General features: G+C 44.7%; 1 protein-coding gene across 1 annotated transcript; it reads right to left on the bottom strand.

Moving 5' to 3' along the window:
* Window positions 1–283: 283 nt before the first annotated feature.
* Window positions 284–26,989, bottom strand: LOC143842893 (cytochrome P450 2J5-like). The gene is made up of 9 exons (XM_077348199.1): window positions 26,828–26,989; window positions 25,191–25,353; window positions 16,374–16,523; window positions 15,164–15,324; window positions 11,569–11,745; window positions 8,633–8,774; window positions 6,331–6,518; window positions 2,005–2,146; window positions 284–471 (listed from the first exon to the last, which is right to left on the bottom strand). Exons 1-9 carry the CDS (start codon window positions 26,987–26,989, stop codon window positions 284–286), a joined length of 1,473 nt encoding a protein of 490 aa, XP_077204314.1.
* Window positions 26,990–27,717: the final 728 nt, after the last annotated feature.

Below are 27,717 nucleotides of genomic sequence, written 5' to 3'. Positions count from 1 at the left end.
CAATTCTTTGACGCTCGGCCTTCCTTATGGTCCAACTTTCACAGCCTTAATTATGAATGACCAAAACCTTAAGCTTGATCCTGAATTCGACTGGTAACCATTGCAGTTGTTGTAGAATGGGCAATCGGGAACATCACATATCAGCCTGAATTTCATCTTGGGAAGGCATCTGTCAAGCTCAGATAGAGAAATCAGGATGGAATGAATCGAGCAGGTGAAAGCACGTTAAGAATGAAGCAAAAAGAATGAAGGAGGAACAAGTCACTCCATTTTGTTTTGTTTATCATGAACTGCTACGGGGAACAGCACAGAGCTTATATGGATGGGGAGTTAATGTTAACCCAACAATAGGATCTGTGTTGAGTTCTTTCACTCCTTCTGGTGGCTGGAAAGTGAATGCCCTCAGCAGGTTGGCAAAGAAGAGGAAGAGCTCAATCCTTGCCAGCTGCTCTCCCAGACAGACACGGGCCCCTGCAAAGGAAACAAAGGAAGGCAACAAGTGAGCAACCTATTCACCTGAGCGACCTATACATTCTTCACTTCCATGAACATCAGGCTTGGACTTCATTAAAATAGCATGAGCTGATGGCCAAGACTTCTCTCTTCAAAAGTCGATCCTCAGCAACTTCTGTTGCTGCAACAGTAAATGCTCCAGAATGCAGGTCATTGCCGAGCTGCTCACTTCCTGTTCTTCTGCCCCCCTGTCCAACAAAAGTCAAGAGAACCAACACAAGAGTAGGACTACACTGAACTGCAGTCCATTGATTGTCCCTGGGAGAAGTCTCATTGTACCCAGTATCTGGCTATCAACTCATTCATCAAGTCCTTTAAGTATGTAACAATGCACATAACAACAGGGTCCGGGGGGGGGGGGGAAACTAGGTGAAAAAATCCAGGATCTTTTTTCAGCTAGTTCCCCCACACACACTCGTGACCATAGAGTTGACCTAGCATAATGAGTGGGCAAAACTCCCATCCCTTTTAATACAGATCCCTATCTCCTGTATGCATTTATAGCCTCTAAAATAACTGAATGCATTACTGAAGGTCTCCTTGCATATACCAATATACCTGCCTTTGGAAATGCTAATTTATGACAAAAACAGAGCTCAAAATGGACTGAATTCTGACATACTCATTGCAATGGAACTTTCAAGAAGCATCATGGTGGTTCAGCAAGAAACACAATGTGGCAGACTGCAGTGGGTTCACATTGGCAGCTACATTTTATTAGCTTCACAAGCTCAATTATTTGGGAAACTACCTGGAGAAGGTAGTGGAAAGGGCTGTGGCAGCTGTACTGGTTGCCAGTTATATTATGGATCAGGTTCAAGGTTTTGGTTTTGACCTTCAAGGTCATCCGTGGTCTGGGCACAGCGTATATGAGGGACTGCCTGTCGGGGCTAAACTATTGGTCATCCCCGGACCCAAGGAAGCTCGCCTGGCCTTGACCAGGGCCGGGGCCTTTTGGGTCCTGGCCCAGACCTCGTGAAATGAGCTCGCCGAAGAGGAGCACACGCCTTGAATAAATCTTTGTCGGTCTTAAAGGTGCCACTGGACTCTGATTTTGTTTTATTGTGCTGCTTCAGACCAACATGGCTACCCACTTGAATCTACCTTGGAAATAGTAGTCCAGAGCAAATGAAAAGCCCAGGGTCCTGGGAAAGAACTAAGATACCAGCAATTCATCTAGAGGGCTGTACCCTGCAGTAAATTGGAGACAATTTACTGCGGGGTACAGCCCTCTAGATGAATTGCTGCTATCTTAGTTCTTAGTTCATATTGCTTCTGTGCTGGGCTGTGGGAGACATGGAAGTGAGGCTTCACAACTGGGAGGGGTAGCTGATGCTCAAAGCAAGCGGCCCTGTACAACGCCCAGGTGTTGGTGGCAGTTACCCAGAGAGATACCTTTATATCTCTTCCAGGAAGTGGCAACCAGCCAGAAAAGGGGGGCAGGCAAAGCAGAATAGGGCTTGTTCCATCATAACCACATTTTGCACTTACCCACACCAAAAGGAAGAAATGCTTCTCTCTCCACAAAATTTCCATCCTTGTCCAAAAAGTGATTTGGGTTGAATTCCTCTGGCGTTTCCCATTCTTTAGGATCAAGCAGAACAGAACGTAGATCCATAATAATAATGGCCCCCTGGAAAAATGAAACTGTATTGATCTTTCCCAGTAACTGTCCCAATGTCAGTCAACCACCATAAAGTAAAAACGCAAGATACCCTGTTTATTTTTTGGATTCCTTAATCAGTCCGAGTTACGGTTTCCAGCTCTTAGCTGGGAAATAGCTGAAGACTTTTGGAGTGAGTGGACAGCGTTTGGAGCTCAGTTAGGACTACAGAAGGGAGATAAAATTGAAAGGGTACAGAGGAGAGCGACGAGGATGATCTGGGGCCAAGGGACCAAGCCCTATGAAGATAGGTTGAGGGACTTGGGAATGTTCAGCCTGGAGAAAAGGAGGTTGAGAGGGGACATGATAGCCCTCTTTAAGTATTTGAAAGGTTGTCACTTGGAGGAGGGCAGGATGCTGTTTCTGTTGGCTGCAGAGGAAAGGACACGCGGTAATGGGTTTAAACTTCAAGTACAACGATATAGGCTAGATATCAGGGAAAAAATTTCACAGTCAGAGTAGTTCAGCAGTGGAATAGGCTGCCTAAGGAGGTGGTGAACCTCTCACTGACAGTCTTCAAGCAAAGGTTGGATACACACTTTTCTTGGATGCTTTAGGATTCTTTGGGCTGATCCTGCGTTGAGCAGGGGGTTGGACTAGATGGCCTGTATGGCCCCTTCCAACTCTATGATTCTATGATTCTAAGATTTCAGTGGGAGGAGAGCTCTGTGAAGTGCTGCTATCAGTGTTTCATTGCACAGTATTTTTGCAGGGAAAGGTTTTTTATCAACGTATTCTGGAGATCCAGGGAAGATGGAGCTGTGAGCAGGCAACTTCCCTGCTGCCCCCGACTCTGTGTGAAGGCAGGCCTCCAGCCTGGGTCCTGCAGGATTGGGGGCACTACAAAAGGGTCCCACACCTCCCTTGGCAGCCCCTGCAAGGGCACCAGGGGCTGAATTTGAACGGTTGAGGCATCTGAAAAGCCTCCAGTGTCATCCAGATCGTCAGAGAGTAGAGATCAAGGCAGCGCCACACTTTTCTTTTTATCTACAGACTTTCCCCTACCTTCCCAGCTAAATAATAGCTCTTGGTGATCAAATCTAAAGGTCAGATATAAGTATAGGTATTCCAAGGAACAGACTTGGTTTTGAACTGTGCTTTGTGATTGGATTTTGGGATTCTAAACCGCTTTGATACCAGGCTGAACACCTTGGATCCCTAATAAGAGGGTTAGAAGCAATTCAGACATAAACTTTGATAGTTTCACTTTGGGGAGGCTTTTTTCATATTTGCAGCATTCCACTGCAGCGATAAGAACAATCTCGCAAGAATTGGGCTTGCCAAGAAGGAGAGGAAGGGGAATAGAGACCGAGGGATAACAAACAGGTACTGCTGTGGGAGCAGAGAACCTTGGAGTGGCAAAGCACAGACTGGAACTTACAGAGCTGGAGATTTCAGTGCCGTTCCTGATGCATCTATTGATAAGTCAAAAATGACAAAAGGAGCTAAAATGCCAAAAGCAGCTCTTCATTATTTAGAACAGATGTGATTAGTGAATGCCTGGAGAGATAGGAATACTCAAAATAGAATGAATGCTGGATATTGCCTATTATGGCTGATGTGGAAATTCTCCCGAACACTTTTGTAGACCACTCCCCTCTGGAGTTAAAACTGCAATATCTAAGAAGCGGTCAAAGAAGATGGAGAATGAATAATCTTCTCTTCTATGATTCTATGATTCTGTGATTCTATGCTAACAAATCTGGAAGGCAGCTGGCTTATAGACTAAGGAAAGAGGCAAACCAGAAAAGTATAACAGCAATGAAGACTGTTAATGTAGACCAGTGGTTCCCAAACTTATCTGGCCTATCGCCCCCTTTCCAGAAAAAATATTACTCAGTGCCCCCTGGAAATTAATTTTTAAAAATCTTCTCTTCTTTCTTTTATGCTTTCACCGCCCCCTTACAGTTGTTCATCGCCCCCAAATGCACCTGTGGCCCATCACTGCCCCCCTGGATCGCTGCAGCACCCACCAGGGGGCGGTAGCGCCCACTTTGGGAAGCACTGATGTAGACTATACTAATGAAAGAGAAATTCAGTATTGCTTCATGAATTTCAACAAAGAACTCCACAAGACTCAGACTCAGGATAAGAAAGAAGTTCCCATTAGATGTAACTTTAGAAAAATTCACAGAAGAACATCAGAGAATTTCGAATCAGAAGATTCTGCCCAAGAAGTGAATGATGCTATAATGACTCTCAAGAAGGGAAGGCACAGTGCCCTGATGGTTTAATGGCAGAATATTACAGGAAGATGATTCAGATCATTACAATTCTACTTCAGCTAGTGATTAATGAGTTTTTGAGCAGCCTAACAGAGATTTCCTAAAACCTTGAGTGCAAGCGTATCTAACATTGATTCATAAATGTGTGTCCAAAATTATCCATGAAGAGCAAACTGGTTTTATGCCAAAGAGATATGTGAAAGATAATGTGTGATTTGTTTTGAACGCTTTGGAATTTACAAAGATAATCCTGCGTTGAGCAGGGGGTTGGACTAGATGGCCTATATGGCCCCTTCCAACTCTATGATTCTATGATATCAGGAAGGAAATCAGCATTCATTTTTTTTAGATGCTGAGAAAGTTTTCTTGCTTTCTTGCTTTCTCAAGAACTTGTTGCAAGTAATGAACTGTAGAGAAAATTATTTAAAATGGGTCCAACAGATTTATTTCAATCAGGAAGCTAAAGTTCTAGTAAATTGCTGAAGATAAGATTGATATAAGTAAAGGACCCAGACAAGGATGTCCACTTTCACCCTTACTATTTAACCTGATTTTAGAAGTCTTGGCAGTTAAAATAAGAAAAGTTAGGGAACTATCTGGTATAAATCTTCATGGCAAAGAAAAGTACAAGATTAGAAACTATACAGATGATGTGGTCCTACCTATAAGAGAACTTCGAACATCAGTTCCAAGGCTGATGAATTGTTTAAATGAATTTGGACACATTGCTGGTACAAAAAAGACTAAAATTGTTATTGAAGAAGCAGATCCTTTGGAGGCTGCTGCATTGGCCTCTTTGACTGGTTGTGAAGTGACTCCTGAGAAGGTAAAGTACTTGGGAGTCAACATAGATAAAGATTTAAAATAGTTGTATCAAAACAAGTACAAAATTGCATGGCAGATCCAGAAAGACCTTCAAAGATGGACTAAATTAAGTTTTTCTTGGTTAGTTAGGATAACAATAATTAAAATGAGCGTATTGCCTAAATTGACCTTTTTGTTTCAAATTCTACCAATTGAATTAAGATATAAGGACCTGTAAGAATGGCAAAGGCAGTTGAATACGTTTATCTGGAAGATCCAGGATTGGGTTTAAGATCCTGCAGGACAACTGAATAAGGGGGAAATTAAATGTCCCTAATATTGTTTTATTGCGCCCCCTCACTGGAAATCTTCAAGCAAAGGTTGGATACACACTTTTCTTGGATGCTTTAGGATGCTTAGGGCTAATCCTGAGTTGAGCAGGTGGTTGGACTAGATGGCCTGTATGGCCCCTTCCAACTCTATGATTCTATGATTCTATGATTCTATGATTGCCGTGCAGCAGGACTTATGTTAATTTCTGATTGGATGAAAGAACTGCTAGGAAGATTCTTAAAGAAAGAAAAAGTAGGCCTTGGGACTGGGTTGCATAACCTTCTTTGGCCAAGCAAGAAGGTGCAAGCATGGTGAGACCACCATATGTTGAGAAGCAGTCTTTTAAAAATATGGAAAAATATATAGTGGGGATCTGTCCTAATATTTCTCCCCTAAAGTCTCTGACAGAAGCTTATCTCGAGAGGACATCACAAAATAGAGTGGGTTGCATAACCTACTTTGGTGAAGCAAGAAGATGCAAGGACAGAAAGACCAGCATGTGTTGAGAAGCCAACAAACTATCAAAATGTCAACTATTGAGGGAGAATTGGTATAAGATGTTCTCTAGGTGGTATTTGTCACAATAGTAATAATTTGATAATTCTGGGGAAAAGTCAGCTTTTAGACTTCAAAAACTACTACACAGGAAACTCCTCTACATGAGATTATAAACTGCTTTGAGACTGCTCAAGGCAAAGAAAAGCAGGGTTTAAAAATTTCTTCCTTTTCTTCAATGCATATACAACTTTCACTCTTAGACCCCAGAAGTGCAATCAGAAGGATATCCTGTACCTTTGGAATAAAGAAACCACGCATGTTCACATCTCTTATACATTGTCTGGGGAGCCCAAATAATAAGATATACTTGAAACGCATGATCTCATGTATCACAGCATTAGTGTAGGGCAGTTTCTTCCAATCTTGGTAGTGGAGTAGTTGAGAGGAGCCTAAAACATCTTCGATCTCCTTGTGGACTTTCTCTGAGGAAAACAATAAAAAATATGTAATATTTGCACTGCAGTTTCCTGTGCCCCATTCAGGAAACAATGAAATAATTCAATATCATATGTTCAAACTACAGGAATATAAACTGAGCTGTAGGCTTGGGTCACAAAGCAATACATTCAGTGGAGTCCTTTAACCTAGTGATCCCCAACCTGTGGGCTGCGGACCACATGTGGTCCTTCGACTAATTGGAGGTGGGCCCCGAAGGACGCCTTCTCTCCCCCCCCCCGGCCCTTTACTTCATCCCCCCCAGCCCTTTACAACACACTTCATTGTTGTGGCATGTCTGTATCTTATTTTAAAGGGATGTTTAAACATTACCACAGCGATCAGAGAGCGTTAGGGCAGTGGTTGAGAGTAGAGGAGTAAACTACCCCCCCCCCCGAGCCTCAGTAAAAGGCGTTGAGTGGTCCCCGGTGATAAAAAGGTTGTGGACCACTGCTTTAACCCAAATTCGTCCCTGTGAAAAGTGCCCTTTACATAAGCAGAATATAAGAATTGGGTCATTTGAGTGTGTAGTATAGATAGTTCACAGCTTGTGTGAAGAATTCTCCCAGGGAAAAATAAAAGTATGGAAATGAAACAGATATTAACTAACAGGTAACTGTTTTTACCATGTCCCAAATTGAGGGAGAATTGGTATAAGATGTTCTCTAGGTCAGGGGTCGTCAACCCCATGTGGGATTTCATCAATTGTTTATAGCTAGTTATATATCTCCCTTAGCACCCCATATTCAAATCTGGAAACTCAAATTTCAAACCTATAATGTTTCCCTGTTTTCTCTGTAATTTTAATCTTAATTTTAATCTATGATTCTATGATTAATAAATGATGTGTGCTATGTAGGGTCCCTTGAATAAATGAACTGAAACCGATATTATGACATATTTTATTAGTTTATTCATTTAGTACCAGTTTATCTTGCCTTTCTTTTGGAAATAACAGCTGGTCCAAAATGCAGCTGCTAGGGTCCTCACTGGTACATCTTGGAGGGCCCATATCCAGCTGGGGCTGAGGCAGCTGCATTGGTTGCCAGTTGTGTTCCGGATCAGGTTCAAGGTTTTGGTTTTGACCTTCAAGGCCATATGTGGTCTGGGCCCGACATATCTGAAGGACCACCTGTTGCCCAACCCCCCCCCCCACAGGCCTCTTCACTCTGTGGCTGCGAATCTTTTGGTCACTTCTGGCCCAAGGGAAGCATGCCTGGCCTTGATCAGGTCCAGGGCCTTTTTGATCCTGGCCCCAAAATGGTGGAATGAGCTCCCGGAAGTGCTGCGGGCCCTGCAGGAGCTTTCGACATTCTGCAGGGCCTGCAAAGCGGAGCCCTTCTGCCAGGTTGAGGCTGGGCAGCCAGGTAGATCTGGGCCCCTCCCATAGAAGTGGTGGTGGTGAATTCCATCTGTGCCCTCTTCCCTCCTCCCCCCCCTCAGATATTGGGATTAGGTTAGAGCTGGGGTGAATTTTGCCACCTTATCTTAGGGGTTTCTATATATGTAACTGTTTTTATGTTTTTATGTATGTTTTAATGGGATTTTATCGGGGTTGTTGGACGATTGTATCCCACCGCGAACTCCTGGGGAGTGGTGGGCTATAAATGGAATGAATGAATGAATGAATGAATGAATAGGAGAAGAGTTGGTTTTTATATGCCACTTTTCACTACCAGGAAGAGCCTCAAAGCAGCTTACTACTGCCTCCCTTTCCTCTCCCCACAACAGACATCCACTGAGGTAGGTGGGAGTGAAGAGCTCTGACAGCTCTATGAGAACTGGTGTAACAGGACTGTGATTAGTCCCAGGGTCATCCAGCTGGCTACATGTGGATGGGTGGGGATTTGAACCTGGCTCTCCAGCTTAGAAGCTGCTGCTCTTACCACATATCATTTACTTTTCTTCCCTTGTATCTTTAGTGAGAGGGAGTGACTAGCCCAAAATCAGCCAGTGAAATCTGAGATCATCCGACAAATGTGGATTTGAATTTGGGTCTAATTCCAGAATCTAGTCAATTATTATGTCAAACAAACTTTCTCAAAGAAATATGGAATGTCTTTATTGCAGTTCTGATACAAGTCTTGCTGAAACTTCTTACCTTGGATGTCTGGGTGATTTGCCATGAGGAGCAATGCCCATTGGAGTGTCAAGGCTGAAGTTTCTGTTCCTGCGATGAAGAGGTCAAAGATACACTGAGCCAGATTGTCCTCATTGTAAGTAGAGGTGGGGTCATTCTTGCTCTGTGTTGAAGGGAAGAAAGAGCGATCACATTTTCAACAAACTGTGAACATTTTGACTCTGAAGCCATGGTCAGAAGACTCTACAGTATATATACTGAGGAAGCATCAGATCCGTTGCCATCACATCCAAGGCCACATTCTACAAGAAACCTACAAATGCCATGAGATTGATCATGGGTCCAATCCAATTGTGTCATCCCAGGTAAACCAGCACAACCAAAAGCTGCCTGGAGAATGGCTCTGAGACATCGGTGGTTGCAGAGATTGCAAGAGAAGGCCTTCCAGTGCCATCTGGTGACCAACGCATGGCCGAAGTTCGAGACTGATTGGAGAAAAGAGCATCATCCACTGAGAAGAGAGAACCCCTCTGTGACGTGTTATGCATGGTGGAAGCCGTTCCTTTGTGGTGGGGCAGAAAGCCCCGCCGTTCCCCGCGTACGCATGGGGGAGGGGCTCCCCCAGCGCACACTGGCTGCCCTGATGCAACGGAAGCACCGGGAGCGCTCTGCAGTGGCAGCAGTGGTGTCGGGGGGGGGAGTGGGGGCATGGGGCCCTCACTGCACGATGGCTGAGAGCAGCGAGGTATAGGGATGATGAAGACAGTGCTTAGCTGACGAGCATGGTGTAGTGGTTAAAGGGGGCAGCCAGGTTTGATTCCCCACCCTAGTGTTCAATGTGCGGACATCTGGGAGGATTTTTCTAACTGCTGCCAGAGCTGTTTTCACTGAGCAGTTCTGTCAGAGCACTCTAAGTGTATACAGCATGAGGGGGGGGAAAAGTGATTGTAAGCCACTATGAGACTCCTTTGGGTAGTGAAAAACAGGCCTTCCTCCTGACTTTTCTGTATTTGTTGGGGGTGGGGGAGGCTGGATGGGAGAGCCTGTGATTATTAGAGCATGGATAAAGCACTCAGGTTACCCTGAGCTCCTCCATTTGCTCTCTGAGGCTTCCCCAGGGCTAAAGGAATTGTCCGTGTGGGCATGGATTCTTTCCCACTCCCTGTTGTGTTTGGTGGGCTGCCAGGTCCCCCTGGAGTCTGGCATCATCAATGGCACCATTGATTTTAATGGGAATTGTAGCTTTTCTGCATTTCCCGGAACCTGGTGGCAGGTGGGGGGAGAGTTTAAGTCACAGTCTCCAAACTTTCAGGGTAGCTCTGGGAGGCTCTTCTGTAATTCCCCTCCAGGTTTCAAGAAGGTTGGAGTAGGAGGCCCGCCCTAACTCCTCCCCACCAGCCCTTACTGTTTTATTTCATCCGCGGCGCCCACAGCGCCGCGGGCGGTTTAAAGATAGAATCATAGAGTTGGAGAGTCTATCCCATAGGACAGGGGTAGGCAGCCTGTGGTCCTAAAGATGTTCATGGACTAAAATCCCCATGAGCCCATGCCAGTGTTTGCTGGCAGGGGATCATGGGGATTGTAGTCCACGAATATCTGGAGGACCGCAGGTTGACTACCCCTGCCATAGGATATAATGGAGCTCATGGGGGCATCCTCTTTGGGAGCCCTAGAATTGGACTGATTGGACCAATCATTTTGGAATTTGGAGGGGAGTCAGGGAAGACCCTCCCAGAGCTACCCTGAAGGTTTGGAGGCTGTAACTTAGACCCTCACCCCCCAGGCCCCAGGAAAGTCAGAAAAGCCACAATTCCTATTAAAGTCAATAGCAGTCAGGTTAATAGCAGTCAAGTCAATAAAGTCAAGTTAATGGGTGTCAAAGCGGCTTTGGTCCAAAGCGGCTTTGGATGAAGCTAAATCAGTCTGTATTGGAGCCTTAGTGCACATGCCTAGTCTCCATCCTTTTGCCTTGGGTTGCAAATCTGAAGGCAATACTTGGAAAAATGCTGCCTTTTCAGATTATTCACTTCCCACTCCACCAATACCAAACAACACCTGTGTGATACAAATGGATTACAACTGATCTGTGAGATTACCATTCAGGGCTATTATGCACTTCCAAAAAAGTAGCGTTAAGCCAGTGCAATTGCTTAACGTTATTAAAAATCGCGCTCCCTGCCATTTCTCACCTCCTCGCTCTCCTTCCGCTTTCCCATGCTTCCAGGCACTCTGCATGGCTGACTGAAATGGCTGCAGAGAGGGACTCACAATACCAGCGAGTCTCCCCCTACCTGTCAATCATGGCAGGCAACCAATCAGCTTTCTTCTATGTTTAAAGGGAAAGTGATTTTTTTAAAGTAGAAATTATCCGTCGCTATGCTTATTCATCTAATCATAGATGGATAGTGCATATTTTAATGCCACCCCATTTTGGAATATGAGGTTTGAAGATCCACAAAAGTAATTTTTTCCTGATTTTTTTGGGAAGGGGGGGTTGAGAGGGAACTGGTGGGTGTAATTTTTTTTTTTTACTCTACCTGGCCTAAGCCATATGTATTCGTTGCTCCAGGCCGTTTGCTACCAAAAACAAAAAAGCTCAGTTCCAATGAGAAGGGGAAGGGAGATTGGCACAAAAGGAAGGGCTCTGGAGATGGAGATTGTGCTACTTCTGGCCATGTTGTTATGCACTGCTATCTCGCTGGTGGTTGCTGGTTGCTCTCCTCCCATACACACAACAAAGCTGGGGGAATCCAGTTTTGTGGATTCCCCAGCTAGCGCTTTAAAATGGACGATGTAGCTGTCAGTTTGCTGCTGGAAGACTGGATGTTGATGATGTCATTTCACTTCATTTTCTGGGTACAGAATAGCCCTCAGTTTTCTGAACCTGAAGCTCAAGCAGTGAATGAAAAATACATGTTTCAAATAATGTTGTTTGCATGTAGAAGGTGACTACTTACTTTCTTCATCTGATTTAGATAGAAATCAATGAAATCTTGCGGCTCATGGACAGCTTGGTACTCCTTATGCTTTTCTATCTCCTTCCTTGCAAACGAAAGCACAGTCTCTGCACTTGCTAAGGCCTTCCTGTGGGGCCCCGGGAGGTGTTTCATGATCTCTGGCAAAAGTTCATAGATCTAGAAGGAAGATGGAAGCAAAATCGTATCAGTACTATCAGCTGGCTCAGTCTATAAAACCACGGCTGGGGTTCTCAAATCTGCACGGGGGGTTCAAGTATGGCCATTAATTTCCCCCTCCGTGAGTGTAATGTGAGACCAAAGGAAGAACCTGCTTGGCAGTAAGGTTTAGACAAGTTAAAATCTTTAAAATCTGCAGTCTGCATGATTGAGCAGAATACAGAGAGAGTCCAGTAGGGGGTGTCAGAGCAGATGGGTATTTATTATTTCGAATACTCTCCTCCTATGTCCTACTTGGCTCATCTGGAGACTTCCTGCTCCATTGAGCAACCGTCCCCCATCTTGCCTCTTGAACAGAAGAATGACTGCAGACAACAGTGTTAGGAAATGCTCATCTCTCCTCTTTCTAGACGTAGTTGTTCTCTTCTTAATAAAACTATTTGACTCTTTTAAGCGGGCTGGTGCTTCTCTTCTCTTTCATATTTAAACGCAGCCACCAAAACAGCCTCCTGCCTGTTTTCCTTTCCTGGCTGCCATCTCAAAACTTGCCTTTCTTCGATAAAACAAATTAGCAGACGATTGTTGCATGTCTTCTGTAATGAAGAGTTCATTTTTACAGCCTGCTTTCTACTACTCAAAGTGGCTTCTTAAATTCACTACATATGCTAACTTGCATTCTTAACAATCCCTCAGAAAGGCCAAATGTTGTCTGTAATTTAATTTACCTTTTATTTGGATGGATTCATTGATATGAACAAGTAGATTGTAATGTAACCATGCCTAATCTGATGCAATGCAGATTAGAATGGCATATTTAATATGCTTTTTTTCTGGTCTGTGAACAGAGGAGAGAGCGAAATGGTCTACTTCAGAGAGGATGATGCCCTGAGATGCTTCCATGCTTGAGAGGAGAGGGAGGCGGCAGAAGGGCAAGGTCTCAGCTAACTGATGTCAGCTGTTGATTATATGTTTGCTCATTAATCTCTTAACTAGGGGGAAAGCCAAATGCTCCCAGGAATAGACCTTGCACTAGAACGCAGGGTTGCACTGTGTCCATCCTGGGTGTTGACCTCCCCACCCCTCACTTGTTCTTGAGATCCGGCACAGTGAAGTGGAAAAAGAGTAGCAGACTCTAATCTCAAGGGCTGAGTCTGGTCCCCCACTCTTCCTCTATGTGCAGGCAGCTGGGTCACCAGCCTCTACTTGGGGGGCGGGGAATCTTCAGGAATAACAACTGATCTCCAGGCACCATTTCCTCTGGTGGAAACAGCTGGAAGGAAGAAGGAAACAAAGATGAGAGAAAGGAGGAGAAGAAAGGAAGGGAAGAAAGAGAGTGAGAGAGGGAGAAAGAGAGAAAGATGGAAGAAGGGCGGGAGAAAAAATGAAGGAGGAAAGGAAGAAAGGAGAGAAGGTAGGAAAGAGTGAAGAATGAATGAATGAAAGGAAGGAAGGAAGGAAGGAAGGAAAGGGACAAGGGAAGGAAGGGAGAGAGAAAGAGGGGGGGAATGAGGGAGAAAAAAGAAAGGAAGGAAGGGGGAAAGAGAAAGAGGGAGGGAGAAAGAAAAAGGAAGGAAGGAAAGAAGTATGAAGGAAACACAAAAAGGAGGAGAGAAGGAAGGGAGAAAGAAAGAAGGAGAAGGAGAGGAAAGAAAAATGGAAGGAAGGAGGGAATAAAGGATATGAGGCAGGAAAGAAAGAAAGAAAGAAAGAAAGACAAAAATTATGGAAGGGGTGAAGGAAGGAAGACAGGAAGTAAAGAGGAAGAAGGAAGGAAGAAAGAAAAAAGGGAAGAGGGAGGGAAGGAAGGGAAAGAGAAAGAAAAAGAAAAAGAAGGGGTGGGTGGGAGAAGAAAGGAAGGAAGGACTAGAGAGAGAGAGAGACAGAGAGAGAGAAAGAAAGACAGGGAGGGAGGGAGATTGAAAAAGAATGAAAAAAGAAAGGAAGGCAAGGCAAGGCAAGGGAGGGAGAGAGTGAGGAAGAAAGTAAGTGATAACAAATGTCCCTTCCCCCCTGCCACTTGTAGGGCACACAAGCGAGCATCTCAAGGCCACCCTGGGCTGGATAGGGTCTTTGGGCTTCTCACGCCCCCCTGAACTGAGGTGGGCTGCGGAGATTCCTCTACAGGCCGTGGGACCTGTCGGGCTCACAGGGGACCTTTCCATAACATTAAGTAAATGTTCGTGCACATGAAAACTCATACCATTAATAAAACTTTGTTCCTCTCAAAGGGGCCACTGGACCCTACATTTGTTCAGATAGACAATGCTTCTCACTGGTTCTGCATGGCCCATATGGGTAAAATAAGACCTAGATTTACACAACATATATCGCCTAGTCTATATGGAAATCAATATGACAAAGGAATGATCACTCAGCAACCCCCTGAACAAGAGGCATCCACACTGACATCTGATTTTCTGTTCTTTATTATCAAATCGAAAACCTTCTCATATTGATAGAACCTATTTCAAACCATAAAGTTTGAGTCTACCAAATTCTTCTCTGTCCCTAGTCATCTTAAAGGAAATCTAGGAGATGCCAGACTGGCATACTAGGAAAGTAGAATCATAGAATCATAGAGTTGGAAGAGATCACCTGGGTCATCTAGTCCAACCCCCTGCACTATGCAGAACACTCACAACCCTCTCGCTCATCCACTGTCACCTGCCACCCCCTTGAGCCTTCACAGAATCAGCCTCTCCTTCAGATGGCTCTCCAGCCTCTATTTAAAAATCTTCAAAGATGGAGAACCCACCACCTTCCGAGGAAGCCTGTTCTGCTCAGAAACGGCTCTAACTGTCAGGAACTTCTTCCTGATGTTTAGAAGGAATTTCTTTTGAATTAATTTCATCCCATTAGTTCTGGTCCATCCCTCCAGGGCAAGAGAGAACAACTCTGCTCTATCCTCTATATGGCAGCCTTTTAAATACTTGAAGATGGCTATCAGATCCCACAGCCTCTTGTGGCGCAGAGTGGTAAGGCAGCCGTCTGAAAGCTTTGCCCATAAGGCTGGGAGTTCAATCCCAGCAGCCGGCTCAAGGTTGACTCAGCCTTCCATCCTTCCGAGGTCGGTAAAATGAGTACCCAGCTTGCTGGGGGGTAAACGGTAATGACTGGGGAAGGCACTGGCAAACCACCCCGTATTGAGTCTGCCATGAAAACGCTAGAGGGCGTCACCCCAAGGGTCAGACATGACTCGGTGCTTGCACAGGGGATACCTTTACCTTTACCTTTACCTTATCAGATCCCATCTTAGTCGTCTCTTCTCCAGGCTAAATAGGCCAAGCTCCCCCAACGTCTTACCCCTCACCAACCCATACAACCTACCCCTCACCATCTCTAGACATGCTCCAGCTTGTCTATATCCCTCTTCAACTGGGGTGCCCAAAACTGAACACAGTAAAAGAAAATGACTTACAATATGACAGAAGGTACATAGATATGAAAGTAAACCGTGAATGTCTTCAATCAACTTGATGAATTCTTTATCTTCAACTGGAAACCGGTGTCCAAATACCACAGCACAGATCACATTGCAGATGGAATTAATGATGGGCATTTTGGGGTCAAATGGCTGCCCTGCAAATAAAATTTGCAATTTGCAATCTTAAGAGTGGTTTATCTTTCAGAAAACATTAAAAAAATATATCAGAGTATTTCCCAAAACATACAACATAGAAAACGATCCCTTCACACCCAAACAAAGGTCATTCTGAGAAATCAACCAGACCCCATACTGTCCCCTATGACACCCCAGTGCTCACTTCCCTCTAGTCTGATGAAATACCATTGACAACCACTTTTTTGGTATGGATTTCTAGGCAGTTCCCTATTCACCTAGGCCTATTCTGCACACAATAGATAATGCACTTTCAATACACTTTCAAAGTAGATTTTCCTGTTCCACACAGGGAAATCCAGCTACCAAAGTACATTGAAAGTGCATTATCCTATGTGTGCAGAATGGGCCCTAATCAGCTAAAATGCAGTCTACAGTCCTCCAGTTTACCCATCAGAACTTCATGGGGAACCTTGACAAAAGCCTACTGAAATAGAAGTAAAAGCCTTACTGAAATCTTTTTTGATACTCCTTCTCTATATACTTCATGGTCAATGAAGGGTGAAAGAATTGTTTGGGAGCCATGTAAGTATAGCGGATGGTGTTTCTATCTAGAGTTATTATTGTTATTGAATGGAGAGGAGAAGAAGAAGAAGAAGAAGAAGAAGAAGAGAAGAGCTGTTTTTTCATACTCCTCTTTTCACTACTTGAAGGAGTTCCAAAGCGGACTTCCAAAGCACCTGTTCCTTCCTCTCCCCACAACTGGCACCCTGTGAAGTAGGTGAGGCTGAGAGAGAGCTCTGAGAGAAATGTGGTTGGTCCAAGGTCACCCAGCTGCCTGCCGGTGGAGGAGGAATGGGGATTCAGACCTGGGCCTCCAGATTAGAGGCCACTATTCTTAATCACATCAGTAAACTGGCTCTCTGGTGAGGTTAGCTGATGAGGATGGAGGATTGCCAGGCACTCACAACTGTGGCTCCCTGGGACCTCTAGCACCAGAAAGGAAAATGGGGCTGGTATGTTGGTGTTGGTAGACTATTGGCTAGCCCAGCTTCCTGACTTCATATACCTTTTGCACGTGCAAAAATCTCCACCAGCTGATGGGCCTCCTCTTCTATTTGGGACTCCATGCCTTTCTTCCCCAGTCCCAGCTTCCGCATGGTGGTTAGCCCAAACTTCCTCTGTTGCTTCCAGGTATGGCCATTTGATAATGCAATACCTAAAGGGAGGAAGAATCAATGAGAAATTACTGCCTTCCAGTTGAGGTTGACAGCCTGGAAAACAGCAAGTGGAATACTTCTATATGGCTAGATGCTAGAAAAGAGTATTCTTTACAAATTCTACAACAATAATGCAACGCAGAATCAGTCCATGTCCAATTAAGTGAGGTGTCGATTGTCACACCCAAATTCCTAGTTTGGGGCATGATGGTAAGTTGCGTCCCTGCTGGGGGGGGTAGGTGAGTTTCAGGCAACTCTGCTCGAACCATTCGGACACCGCTTCCAAACATTTGGCAAATGGTTCCGGAGGAGAGTCCGGGTGGCCGTCCATTAGGAGATAGAGCTGGGTATCATCAGCGTACTGATGGCAACCCAGCCCAAAGCTCCGTACCAGCTGGGCCAGAGGGCGCATAAAGATGTTGAACAATGTGGAGGAGAGCCCTGAGGAACCCCACAACGGATTCTATAGGGCCGCGAGGACTCCTCCCCCACAGCAACCCTCTGGGACCGGTTCTGGAGGAAGGAGTGTATCCAACGTATCCAGCTTTGTATCCCCATGCTGGCTAGGCGATGGATCAGCAACTCGTGGTCCACGATGTCAAAGGCCACCGATAGGTCTAAGAGAACCAGCACGGCTGACCCGCCTGTATCTAGCTGGCGACAGAGGTCATCCAATAGGGCGACCAACACTATCTCTATCCCATGGCCAGGACACAGAAGCCAGACTGATATGGATCAAGTGCCGAAGTTTCCTCCAAGAATGCCAGGAGCTGGTCTGCCGCGGCTCTTTCCACCACCTTGCCCAGTAATGCTAAGTGTGACACTGGGCTGTAGTTGGCAGGATTCTGCAGGTCCAGTGATGGTTTCTTCAGGAGAGGGCAAACCACTGCCTCCTTGAGCTGCTCAGGAAACTCCCCCAAACTTAGGGTGGAGTTGATGATGTCTCTAAGCTGTCTTCCTATCTTCTGGCCACCTCCCTTGAGGAGCCAAGGAGGACAGGGGGTAGAGACAGCACTAGTTGCCCTTACGGACAACCTCCATTGCCAGTTGGACCGGGGCAGGTCGGCGCTGTTTGTATTATTAGACCTCTCAGCAGCGTTTGACACAGTCGATCATGAGCTTCTAGCTCACTGCCTTGCCGATGCTGGAATAAAAGGAACCGCCCTTCAGTGTCTGATCTCCTTCCTTCAGGATCGCTAGGAGAGAGTTCATCAAGCTGTCACCAACTGGCATGTGGAGTCCCTCAAGTGGCAGTTTTCTCTTCAATTCTATTCAATATCTTTATGCACCCTCTTGCTCAACTGGTGGGGAGGTTTGGGTTGGGTTGCCACCAATATGTGGATGACACCCAGCTCTTTCTCCAGATGGATGGCTGCCCTGACAATCCCCCAGAAAAAAAATAAGCCAACTGCCTGGAAGCAATGATGGGATTGCTCAAGTAGAGCCTGAAGCTCAATCCTTCAAAGATGGAGGTCCTGTGGCTGGGCAGGGAGGACCCAAGCAAGGAGGTGTGCTTACTTCCTGGTGATCCCTGGCCCCAGGGAAGCCCACTTGGCTACAAGCAGGGCCAGAGCTTTTTCCATCCTGGCCCCCACCTGGTGGAATAAGCTCCCAGCTTATTTACCCAAGGGCCCTCCTCCTGAGCCACCTCCTGTGGCATCGACCATAATTCCGCCTAACCCACTGGGCTATCAGTATGAGTTAATTTAATGTTTCCCACATGTTTCTACTGTTCCATATTCTTATTTTTTCATGTCATTCATTATTGTTAATCTAACTTATCTGTATTGTTTCTGTTCTCTTTTATGTGAACCACCCTGAGCCTTCGTGGAGGGCGGTATAAAGGTAAAGGTAAAGGTATCCCCTGTGCAAGCACCGAGTCATGCCTGACCCTTGGGGTGACGCCCTCTAGCGTTTTCTTGGCAGACTCAATACGGGGTGGTTTGCCAGTGCCTTCCCCAGTCATTACCGTTTACCCCCCAGCAAGCTGGGTCCTCATTTTACCGACCTCGGAAGGATGGAAGGCTGAGTCAACCTTGAGCCGGCTGCTGGGATTGAACTCCCAGCCTCATGGACAAAGCTGTCAGACGGCTGCCTTACCACTCTGCGCCACAAGAGGCTCATGGAGGGCGGTATATAAACAAACAAACAAACAAATCTATCTTGAATCTTCACCATGTAACAGCTAAGTTGTAGATCTCCTGAATGAGCTAAGGAAATGATTTATTTTTCTTGTTTTATCTTCCAGTTTCCCCTATCCTGCTAGCTAGTAAAAATAACTGCCTTGTCTGGTCTCATCATTTATATATTAACTCTGCTACTTTTTTACAATATATACTCTCAGGTTGCACCATATAGGTTATGTTGGCCCACATATTATTTCCTGTGCATGTTTGATTTTTGTGGCACCTGGCAGTGTAATAAAGAGTAGAACAGAATAGGAAGTTTTTTGATAGCAAAAGTATTTTTTTTGCATTTTCCTTATTGGAGATTGTCTTGAGGGTTTTTTTTTTTTTTGCAAAAAAAAAACAAGATGGATTAATTTTCTTTGAGGAAGAGCAAAGAGCTGATGAAAAGCCTCTTTGATAGCTGAGCATCAAGAAATGGCCCATGCTGACCTTCTGCAAAAAGGAAACACAGCTGTGTGTGGATGGGTGGGAATTCTCCAGAGACCTTCTGGAATGCAGCCAGCTACCAGCAGCCAGCAGAGATGAATCAGAAGCAATCAGGGAACTGAGGTCCATTCCGCACGACTTCAAAGTAGCAGAAGGCTTGCAAATTGTAAACGCTACTAATTTGCAGTTCCGCAAGACGTCGCACACAATCTGCCACACTCCTGAAACAGTCCCGCAAAAATTCATTGTAGCTCTTAAAGGGAAATCGGGAAAAGTGGATTCACCCTCCGAAAAGCGCTACACTCTTGCAAACAATCTGCAACACTGGTGAAAAAGACCTGTGCATTCCCATTGTTGGGAACTTCCGGCTAAGCGATCGCCATTTTTTTTTTCTCGGAGCGAGCAGAAAGCAACGAACCGGCGAGCCTTCATTCACCCAGCGAGGCTTCTCCAGCTACAGTCCCTCCACAGAAGTGCTTTAAAACACCCCCTAAGTCCCCAAGCACAACACAGCCCCCTGTTTGCAAGTTCCCTTTATTTTCAGCTGAAAATCGCGCCCGTGCAGGGGAGGATTTTTTTTTCCACTCGGCGGAGCGTGGTAATGCTGACTCACCAGCTCACATGCCAGCTGCCAGCTAGATGGGTCTGTTCGTTAGGAAGAATCAAGGTATATTCGTTGCAACGTCTGTGTGTTTTTTAAAAACTTTTCTTAAAGTGAAAGGGGCTTTCCCGGAGCATGATAACAACCGCCCATTGGCTGTTTGTTTGACTGAAGGCCAGGGATGGGACAAAGCACAGGAAAAATTGCTTCCTGTCTAGCGATTTTTGCAAGACCGGAAACCTGTGGGAAACGAATGAAACGCTACTGAATTCCACTAAAAAAGCAGGTATGCGTAACGCCGAGATTGCACTTTTAAAAATAGCGTTTCCGCTTTGTGGGACCAATTGGCAATATTGGTCCTTGTGCGGAAACACCCTGAAAAATACCTCTATTCCAAAATTAAATTCTTCCTCAATGTAATCTTTGCCCATTCTTAGTAACGATAACTTTATTAGTTGGAAATTCAAGGTGCAAAATTTACTAGGAATGCATAGACTAGTACGTACTATAAAGAAAGATTTTCCAGATGAGAAAACCCCAGAGCATTAACAGTTTGAAATGGATTATTACGCTGCAATGCATATAATTGTTGGAGCTAGTCAAGATTCTGTGGCACAGCTGTTTCTAACTATTAAATCAGCCAAGGAAATATGGGAAAAATTAGAGGAGTAATTCTGCAATGCCCTAAAGACTTCTCTATTTAAAATTTCTGACCACAAGACTGGAAGAGGGATGGGACTTACGTAAACATTTGAACACACTTTTGGAATATGGAGACAGACTGAAGAAAATTGCACAGGATACTAAAGATGATTTAATAATTAGTGTTATACTTGGATCTCTATCTAAGAGCTATGAACCAAGGGTACATAATGTGATGTTCAGAGATAATCTCACAATTGATTACACCATTGACTATTTGCTCAAGAGTGATTTAAATGCTACTGGGAATGAAACTCAAGTGTCCAAAAGCACATCTGTGCTACAATTCAATAAGAAACAAATTTTATGTTATCGCTGTGGGAAATCTGGTCATAAAAAAGTGTTTGCTGGTATTACTTGAAACATAAGAATAAGGATAAGACAGATTCCAATGTACAAAGCAGTGAAAAGAAAAGTAAAGATGACAATCATAAAGACCAGACAAAAAAGCATGTGTTGACTCTGTCTGGGAGTCAGTTGTGTGGGACTGAAAGAAAAAACTCTGTGAAACTGAATTAATTGGGTGTTTAGATTCTGGATCAGAAATTGTGTTCACAAATGACAAGAGACTGTTTACTATTTTTGAGGAATGTTCTGAGTTTCTGTACTCTGTGGATGCAGGATAAAGAACTGTAATTTTCCAAGCCAGAGGAATCAGTGAAAATATTGTGGTCTATAATATAAGCAATACTTTCTTTGTACCCAATACAAATCTAAATCTGGTCTTTGTATCAAAGCTTGCAAGAGGAGGATTTGAATTTCATACAAAAGGAGATTAATGGCTAATTTATGATTCTACTGTGGATGAGACAGTTAAAGCTACGGAAGGAGGAAATCTTTTCTTTCTCAATACTGAGATGCAAGACTGTGATCAGAAAGACAAGCAATCTGATCAGAAAGACAAGCAATCTGATCAGAAAGATAAGCAAAAGCTGCTTAATGTAAACAAGGATGTTTGCAAGCATAGAAGAAGAAGAAGAAGAAGAAGAAGAAGAAGAAGAAGAAGAAGAAGAAGAAGAAGAAGAGTTGGTTCTTATATGCCGCTTTCCCCTACCCGAAGGAGGCTCAAAGCGGCTTACAGTCCCCTTCCCATTCCTCTCCCCACAACAGACACCCTGTGGGGTGGGTGAGGCTGAGAGAGCCCTGATATTCCTGCTCAGTCAGAACAGTTTTATCAGTGCTGTGGCGAGCCCAAGGTCACCCATAGCTGCATGTGGGGGAGTGCAGAATCAAACCCGGCATGCCAGATTAGAAGTCCACACTCCTAACCACTACACCAAACTGGCTCTGTGCTTATGAACTGTGCTTATGCATTTCATAGGCGAATGGGACACAGAAACTTTGAATCTGTTAAGAAATCTTTGCATGATGTTGATTATGAGATTATAGAATGTGAAGTTTATCTCAAAGCAAAGAGGCAGCAAAACTGGGAACTCTCAGAACAAAGAATACAAGCTTCTAGAGAGGGTCCATGCTGACTTGATTGGTCCAATTACAGGACCTACTGGAAAAGCAAGATATATTCTCACAATATTTGATATTGGAACAAAATATGCTTGTGTATACTTCCTGAAAACAAAAGGTCAAACTTTGGAGAAATTTAAAACTTATGTGAACTATATTAAGGGAAAAATGTCAAAAGTTCCTGAATGATTAATTACAGATTCTGGTTCTGAGTTCTGTAATACTGCATTTGAAAATTATCTTGAACAAGAAGGGATTTCACATGGGAAGACTGTCCTATACACCCCAGAGTTAAATGGAACCGCAGAAAGATTAAATAGAACCTTGATGGCAAGTGCTAGATGCATGTTGTTAGGTTCAAATTTGCCTGCTGTGTGCTGGGCTGAAGCTGTGAATACAGCAACATACTTGTATAATATATCACACTCAAAAGTGATTGGCAAAAGACCATATGAGGCTTGGAATGGCAGAAAACCTAGCCTGAGACATTTGAAAAATTTTGGAGCTAAAGTTTATGCTTATGTGCCAAAGCAAAAGCATGGAAAATTGGATCCCAGAACTCATGCCTAATGCTTGTTTACTACATCCACAACTTTAGCAGGTGTAGAGCTAATGAATAGGCATGTGCAGATTTGGCTCAGAAACGCCAAAATCGGCCGAATTGTGGCCGTTTCGGGCGTTTCTGAGCCTAAAACGGTCTGAAACGGACAGTCCGCCATTTTTAAAAGGCCGAATCCATGAGATTCGGCTGAATTCGATTTGGGTTGATTAGCCAGCCGTTTGCAGCCTCGTGGCTGCTGCAGCGACCTGGCTGCCTTTTTTTTTTTTTTTGGCGTCTAAAATGACCACTGGGAGGGGAGGGGGGAGTGAGTGGCCAATCAGCATGCCTGTAGCTTTTCAGCTACAGGCATTTGGCTACTCACAGCAGGTTTTTTATTTTTAAATCCCTGGCTTTGTGTAGCCTCTGCCCATGAGGCTACTTAAGCCAGGGTCTCTGCCTGCTGGAGCTCACTCTGTTGCTGAGCTCTGGCTTGGTGCTCAGGTGGTAGAGAGCTGCAGTGACCCATAGGTCTGCTGCCTGCATCCCACCCTTGCTGCCTGTATGCCTGCATGCCTGCTGCCCTGCTGCACTTCTGCCTGAGGATCATCGCTGGAGAAGACATCAAGGGTTTGATTTAGGGTTTTTTTCCTGTCCTCTTTTCTATTTTTCTCTTTTTTGCCCCCACCCCACCTTTGGGGTAGTGCCCTGGGTGGTGGTTCTTTTCTGCTTTCATGGCCTGTGGAAGAGTACCCCTTTCATCTGGTTGATGACTTGTACTTCCGCCGACTATGTCATCGCATATCCACCTGGTACACGCCTCCTAGTCGTACTACGATTAGCAGGACAGTGTTGCCCTCTCATTATAGGGCAGCCAGGTGCTGCATGGAGGTAGAGATGTCCCAAGCTTCAGGGACCATACATTTCACGTCGGACATATGGACGTTGTGTCATGTGCAGGATGCATACATCTCACTGACTGCACATTGGTGGGATGTCCTGAAGGTGCTGGGTGGGGTCGAGCCCGTTAGGCAGGGTGAGAGCTGCCCGGTAGGCTATTGCCATGCCTTGCAGCACATTGAGCCCTTTGATACGTGACACATGGCATACAACATTCAGGGCACCATCCGTAGAATGGTAAATGGGTGGGTAGGTAGTGGGACGGGGCTCACCAAGGGCTTCTTGGTGACAGATGGTGCCCTAAACATGACCAAGGCAGTCAAGGAAATGGGCCTGAAGGAAATGGGCCTGAAGCACATCTCCTGTGTGGCCCACCTTCTCCACCTTGTGGTGAAGGATGCCCTTGGGATTGGTTCCAAGGGAACCGGTTCATCCGCCAAAGCCACTGACTTTAGACATCTCATCCAGAAGTGCTGGAATATCATGACGCATTTCTCTCACAGCTCATATGACGTCTCGAGGCTGGAGAGAAAAGCATGTCCTGATGGGCGTGCCGCAGCATGCACTGGAACTCCACCTGTGCCATACACACTTTTCTTGGATGCTTTAGGATGCTTAGGGCTGATCCTGCGTTGAGCAGGGGGCTGGACTAGATGGCCTGTATGGCCCCTTCCAACTCTATGATTCTATGAAATGGTCCAGTTGCTGCAGCCAAGAGTTCTTGTCAGGGCCCACTGCTGTTGTCTCCCCATCCCTCAATGCCTCTAGTTGGGATGGGGAGTTAGATTGGGAAATCATCCGCCATGTTATGGGTTATGTTTTTTAATGGGGGTGTTTTAATGGGGTTTTAAGACCATGTTACCCGCCACGAGCCCATTGGTGAGTGGCGGGATACAAATTGAAGAAATAAATAAATAAGAAATGAATAATCCCTATCCTTTCTTTGCAAACACTGGGCTAGCAGTGCTCCCAGCTGCATGAGCTGCCACGGAAGGGTGTCCAGTTGGAACATTTTGATGGGCACCCTCCAGGTGATGATGCCATACTTTAAACACAACCTTGATGGCCAACAACTCCCATTCTCAGATACTGCAGTTCCACTCCACTGATGCAAGTTGTCTGGAGTACATGGTAACAGAGGCTTGGTGGCCAACCCTTCTTGTAATAATACAGCTCCAAGGGCTATATTGGAGGCACTGATTTCAACTACAAATCTCAAAGAAAAAGTAAAATTCCTCCTGTGGAATAATAGGGGCCATATTATTAAGCAGGTTGCCAAATTTTGTGCGCATGTGCTTAGCACACGGGAAAGACAACTTAAGCTTAAGTGAAGAGTTTTAGAGGAATTTTACTATGCATTTTTTATAATGTACCCATCAATTATACAATTTTATATATTTTAAATTTTGTACTGGCTCCCTGATTATGCAATTTTCTACTCTGAAATGTTTTTTCTTGCTATCTGTTTTATCTGGCCGCAGTGCTGTATTAAATACATTTGAATTTGATTCTATGATTCTATGATTCTAAGTTATGCATTTTTCTTGTTTTATCTTACTGTTTCCCCTATCCTGTTAGCTAGTAAAAATTCTTCTTCTTCTTCTTCTTCTTCTTCTTCTTCTTCTTCTTCTTCTTCTTCTTCTTCTTCTTCTTCTTCTTCTTCTTCTCCCTCACTCCTCCAAATGACTAAGCTCATAATTGTAGAACAATTTTGATATCCAGTTTTCACCAGACAGATGAATCTGAAAATGACTTCCTTTGCTCTCTCTTGTACATTGTACCTGAAGGGAGGACAAGGATAATGTTTCACTCAATTCATTTTTTTAAACTCTTCCCAACATCTTACCCCGTCCTTTTCCAACAATTTTCAGGAATGGTGCCTCCACTCGCTCTGCAAAATCTTCTGAATGGTTGATCAGCCCTTCGTTCACTGCTTCGTGTCCAGACAGTACAACAAGAGGCATTGGCCCCAGCCACAGCATAGAAATGCTTCCGTATATTTTGGCCAGCTGACATTTCCATGGAAAGAGACAAGAGAAAACATTAAATTAGTTCAGCTGTTTTGATTGTCCAACTCTATGATTCTATGATTCTATGATATTGCAAAAGTTCACAATACGGATGGTCAATTTGGTTTGGATTAGCTGAAGAATACCTGAATCACTGCTAATTTGGATACTTTCCCTTCATATCTGAACCAATTTGAACTTCCCTGCACTTTAAATAGTCAGATCTTAATTGTGTTTGAGCCATTCCATTATCGTTCCTGTGGCCATTAAACTAAATGGGAAATTTTGCCCTTTCATCTAATCCAAGGTCTGAGGGTGGGTGGATGGAATTTGAGATAGAGGCACCATGTTTACAGCATTGCTGCAGGAACATATCCCCAGAAGATCATCTAAGGGTCAAAAAGTTTGGAAAACCGGGTCTGATTCTATGGGCACTCAAAGGGAATAACCCCATCCAACATCCATTGTTTCGTATCATGGGAAAAGACAAGAACATAGAATCTCTTTCCCCCCCACCATAGTGTCACGAATCCCAATTCATGCCTCGTTTTCCTCCTACATTTCTCCCGGGCTCCAGGCCGGGGTCATAGAATCATAGAATCATAGAATAATAGAGTTGGAAGGGACCTCATGGGTCATCTAGTCCAACACCCTGCACTATGCAGGACACTCACATCCCAATCGCTCATCTACTGTAACCTGCCACCCCTTTGCCTTCACAGAATCAGCCTCTTTGTCAGATGGCTATCTAGCCTCTGTTTAAAAATTTCCCAAGATGGAGAACCTACCATCTCCCGAGGAAGCCTGTTCCACTGAGAAACCGCTCTGTCAGGAACTTCTTCTGGATGTTTAGAAGGAATTTCATTTGAATTAATTTAATCCCATTCATTCTGGTCTGTCCCTCTGGGGCAAGAGAGAACAATTCTGCTCCATCCTCCATATGGCACCCTTTTAAATACTTGAAGATGGTTATCAGATCCCTTCTCAGTCATCTCCTCTCTAGGCTAAACAGACCAAGCTCCCCCAAACTTTCTTCATATGTCTTGATCTCCAAACCCCTCACCATCCATGTTGCCCTCCTCTGGACACATTCCAGTTTGTCAACATCCCTCTCCAATTGGGGTGCCCAAAACTGAACACAGTACTCCAAGTGAGGCCGAACCAGAGCAGAGTAAAGCAGTACCATCAACTCCCATGATCTGGACACGATACTCTGTTTGATATAGCCCAAAATCCCATTTGCCTTTTTAGCCACTGATTCCCACTGCTGACTCATGTTCAATGTATGGTCTACTAAGACTCCTAGATCCTTTTCGCACATGCTACTGCCAAGACAAGTCTCCCTCATCTTATATTGGTGTGAATGGTTTTTCCTACCTAAATGCAGAACTTTACATTTGTCCCTATTGAACTTCATTTTATTCAGTGTAGCCCACTTCTCGAGCCTATGGATTAATCATATGGATTTACATACCTTAATGGTAGTATCTGTATAAGCCTTGAGCCCTACTCGCCAAATACTTCCAATGATGGGGAGCCGAAGGGGCCCAGGAGGGTAGGACCTCTGTGACCAGTGTTGTTTCAGGACGTGAATCATCAGGAGACACACCAGCAGGGCAACCAACACTCCCAACATGATCCTTGCTTCTTTGTCTCTGTCTTGATATCTTTCCAGTGTATGGCTGGATATCCTTCCTGCACAGGATGTTCTTTTCTTACACGCTGTCACCACTCGTTTCGTGTTCCCAGTGGCATCTTTTTATATGCTCCCTAGTTAGAGTTAAATACAGAGAAAGTCTCCTGGCACCAATGCAAACTAATTTGGGGATGTGGTAATCTATGCATTTTGGGATTATCACTATGTTAAATCCCTTGGCCAGGATTTAATTTAGGCCAATAAACTGTCAAATATACTGGGCATGGATGAATAGGCAAATGAGGTATGACAAATAGGGTCAACTGATTTTGGGATGTTGTCATTCTGACATGCAGGAAATATTACTATATTTAATTTTGATGCACGAGGCGGAAAAGGTGTGGCACTTAGTATGAATGGACAATATGAATGGACAAGGTTACAGCTAAGAAGATTGACGAAGAGAATGCTATAGCCCATTTATAGTATACACCAGTTTGGTGTAGTGGTTAGGAGTGCGGACTTCTAATCTGGCATGCCAGGTTCGATTCTGCGCTCCCCCACATGCAACCAGCTGGGTGACCTTGGGCTCGCCATGGCACTGATAAAATTGTTCTGACCAGGCAGGGATATCAGGGCTCTCTCAGCCTCACCCACCCCACAGGCGAGCCCAAGGTCACCCAGCTGGCTGTGGGGGAGTGCAGAATCGAACCCGGCATGCCAAATTA

This window comes from Paroedura picta, chromosome 8 (assembly GCF_049243985.1).
Source record: "Paroedura picta isolate Pp20150507F chromosome 8, Ppicta_v3.0, whole genome shotgun sequence".
In the NCBI taxonomy this organism is placed as follows: Eukaryota; Metazoa; Chordata; class Lepidosauria; order Squamata; family Gekkonidae; genus Paroedura; species Paroedura picta.
Note: the sequence above shows the minus strand (reverse complement) of the source record. Positions and strands in the feature narration are given on the sequence as shown.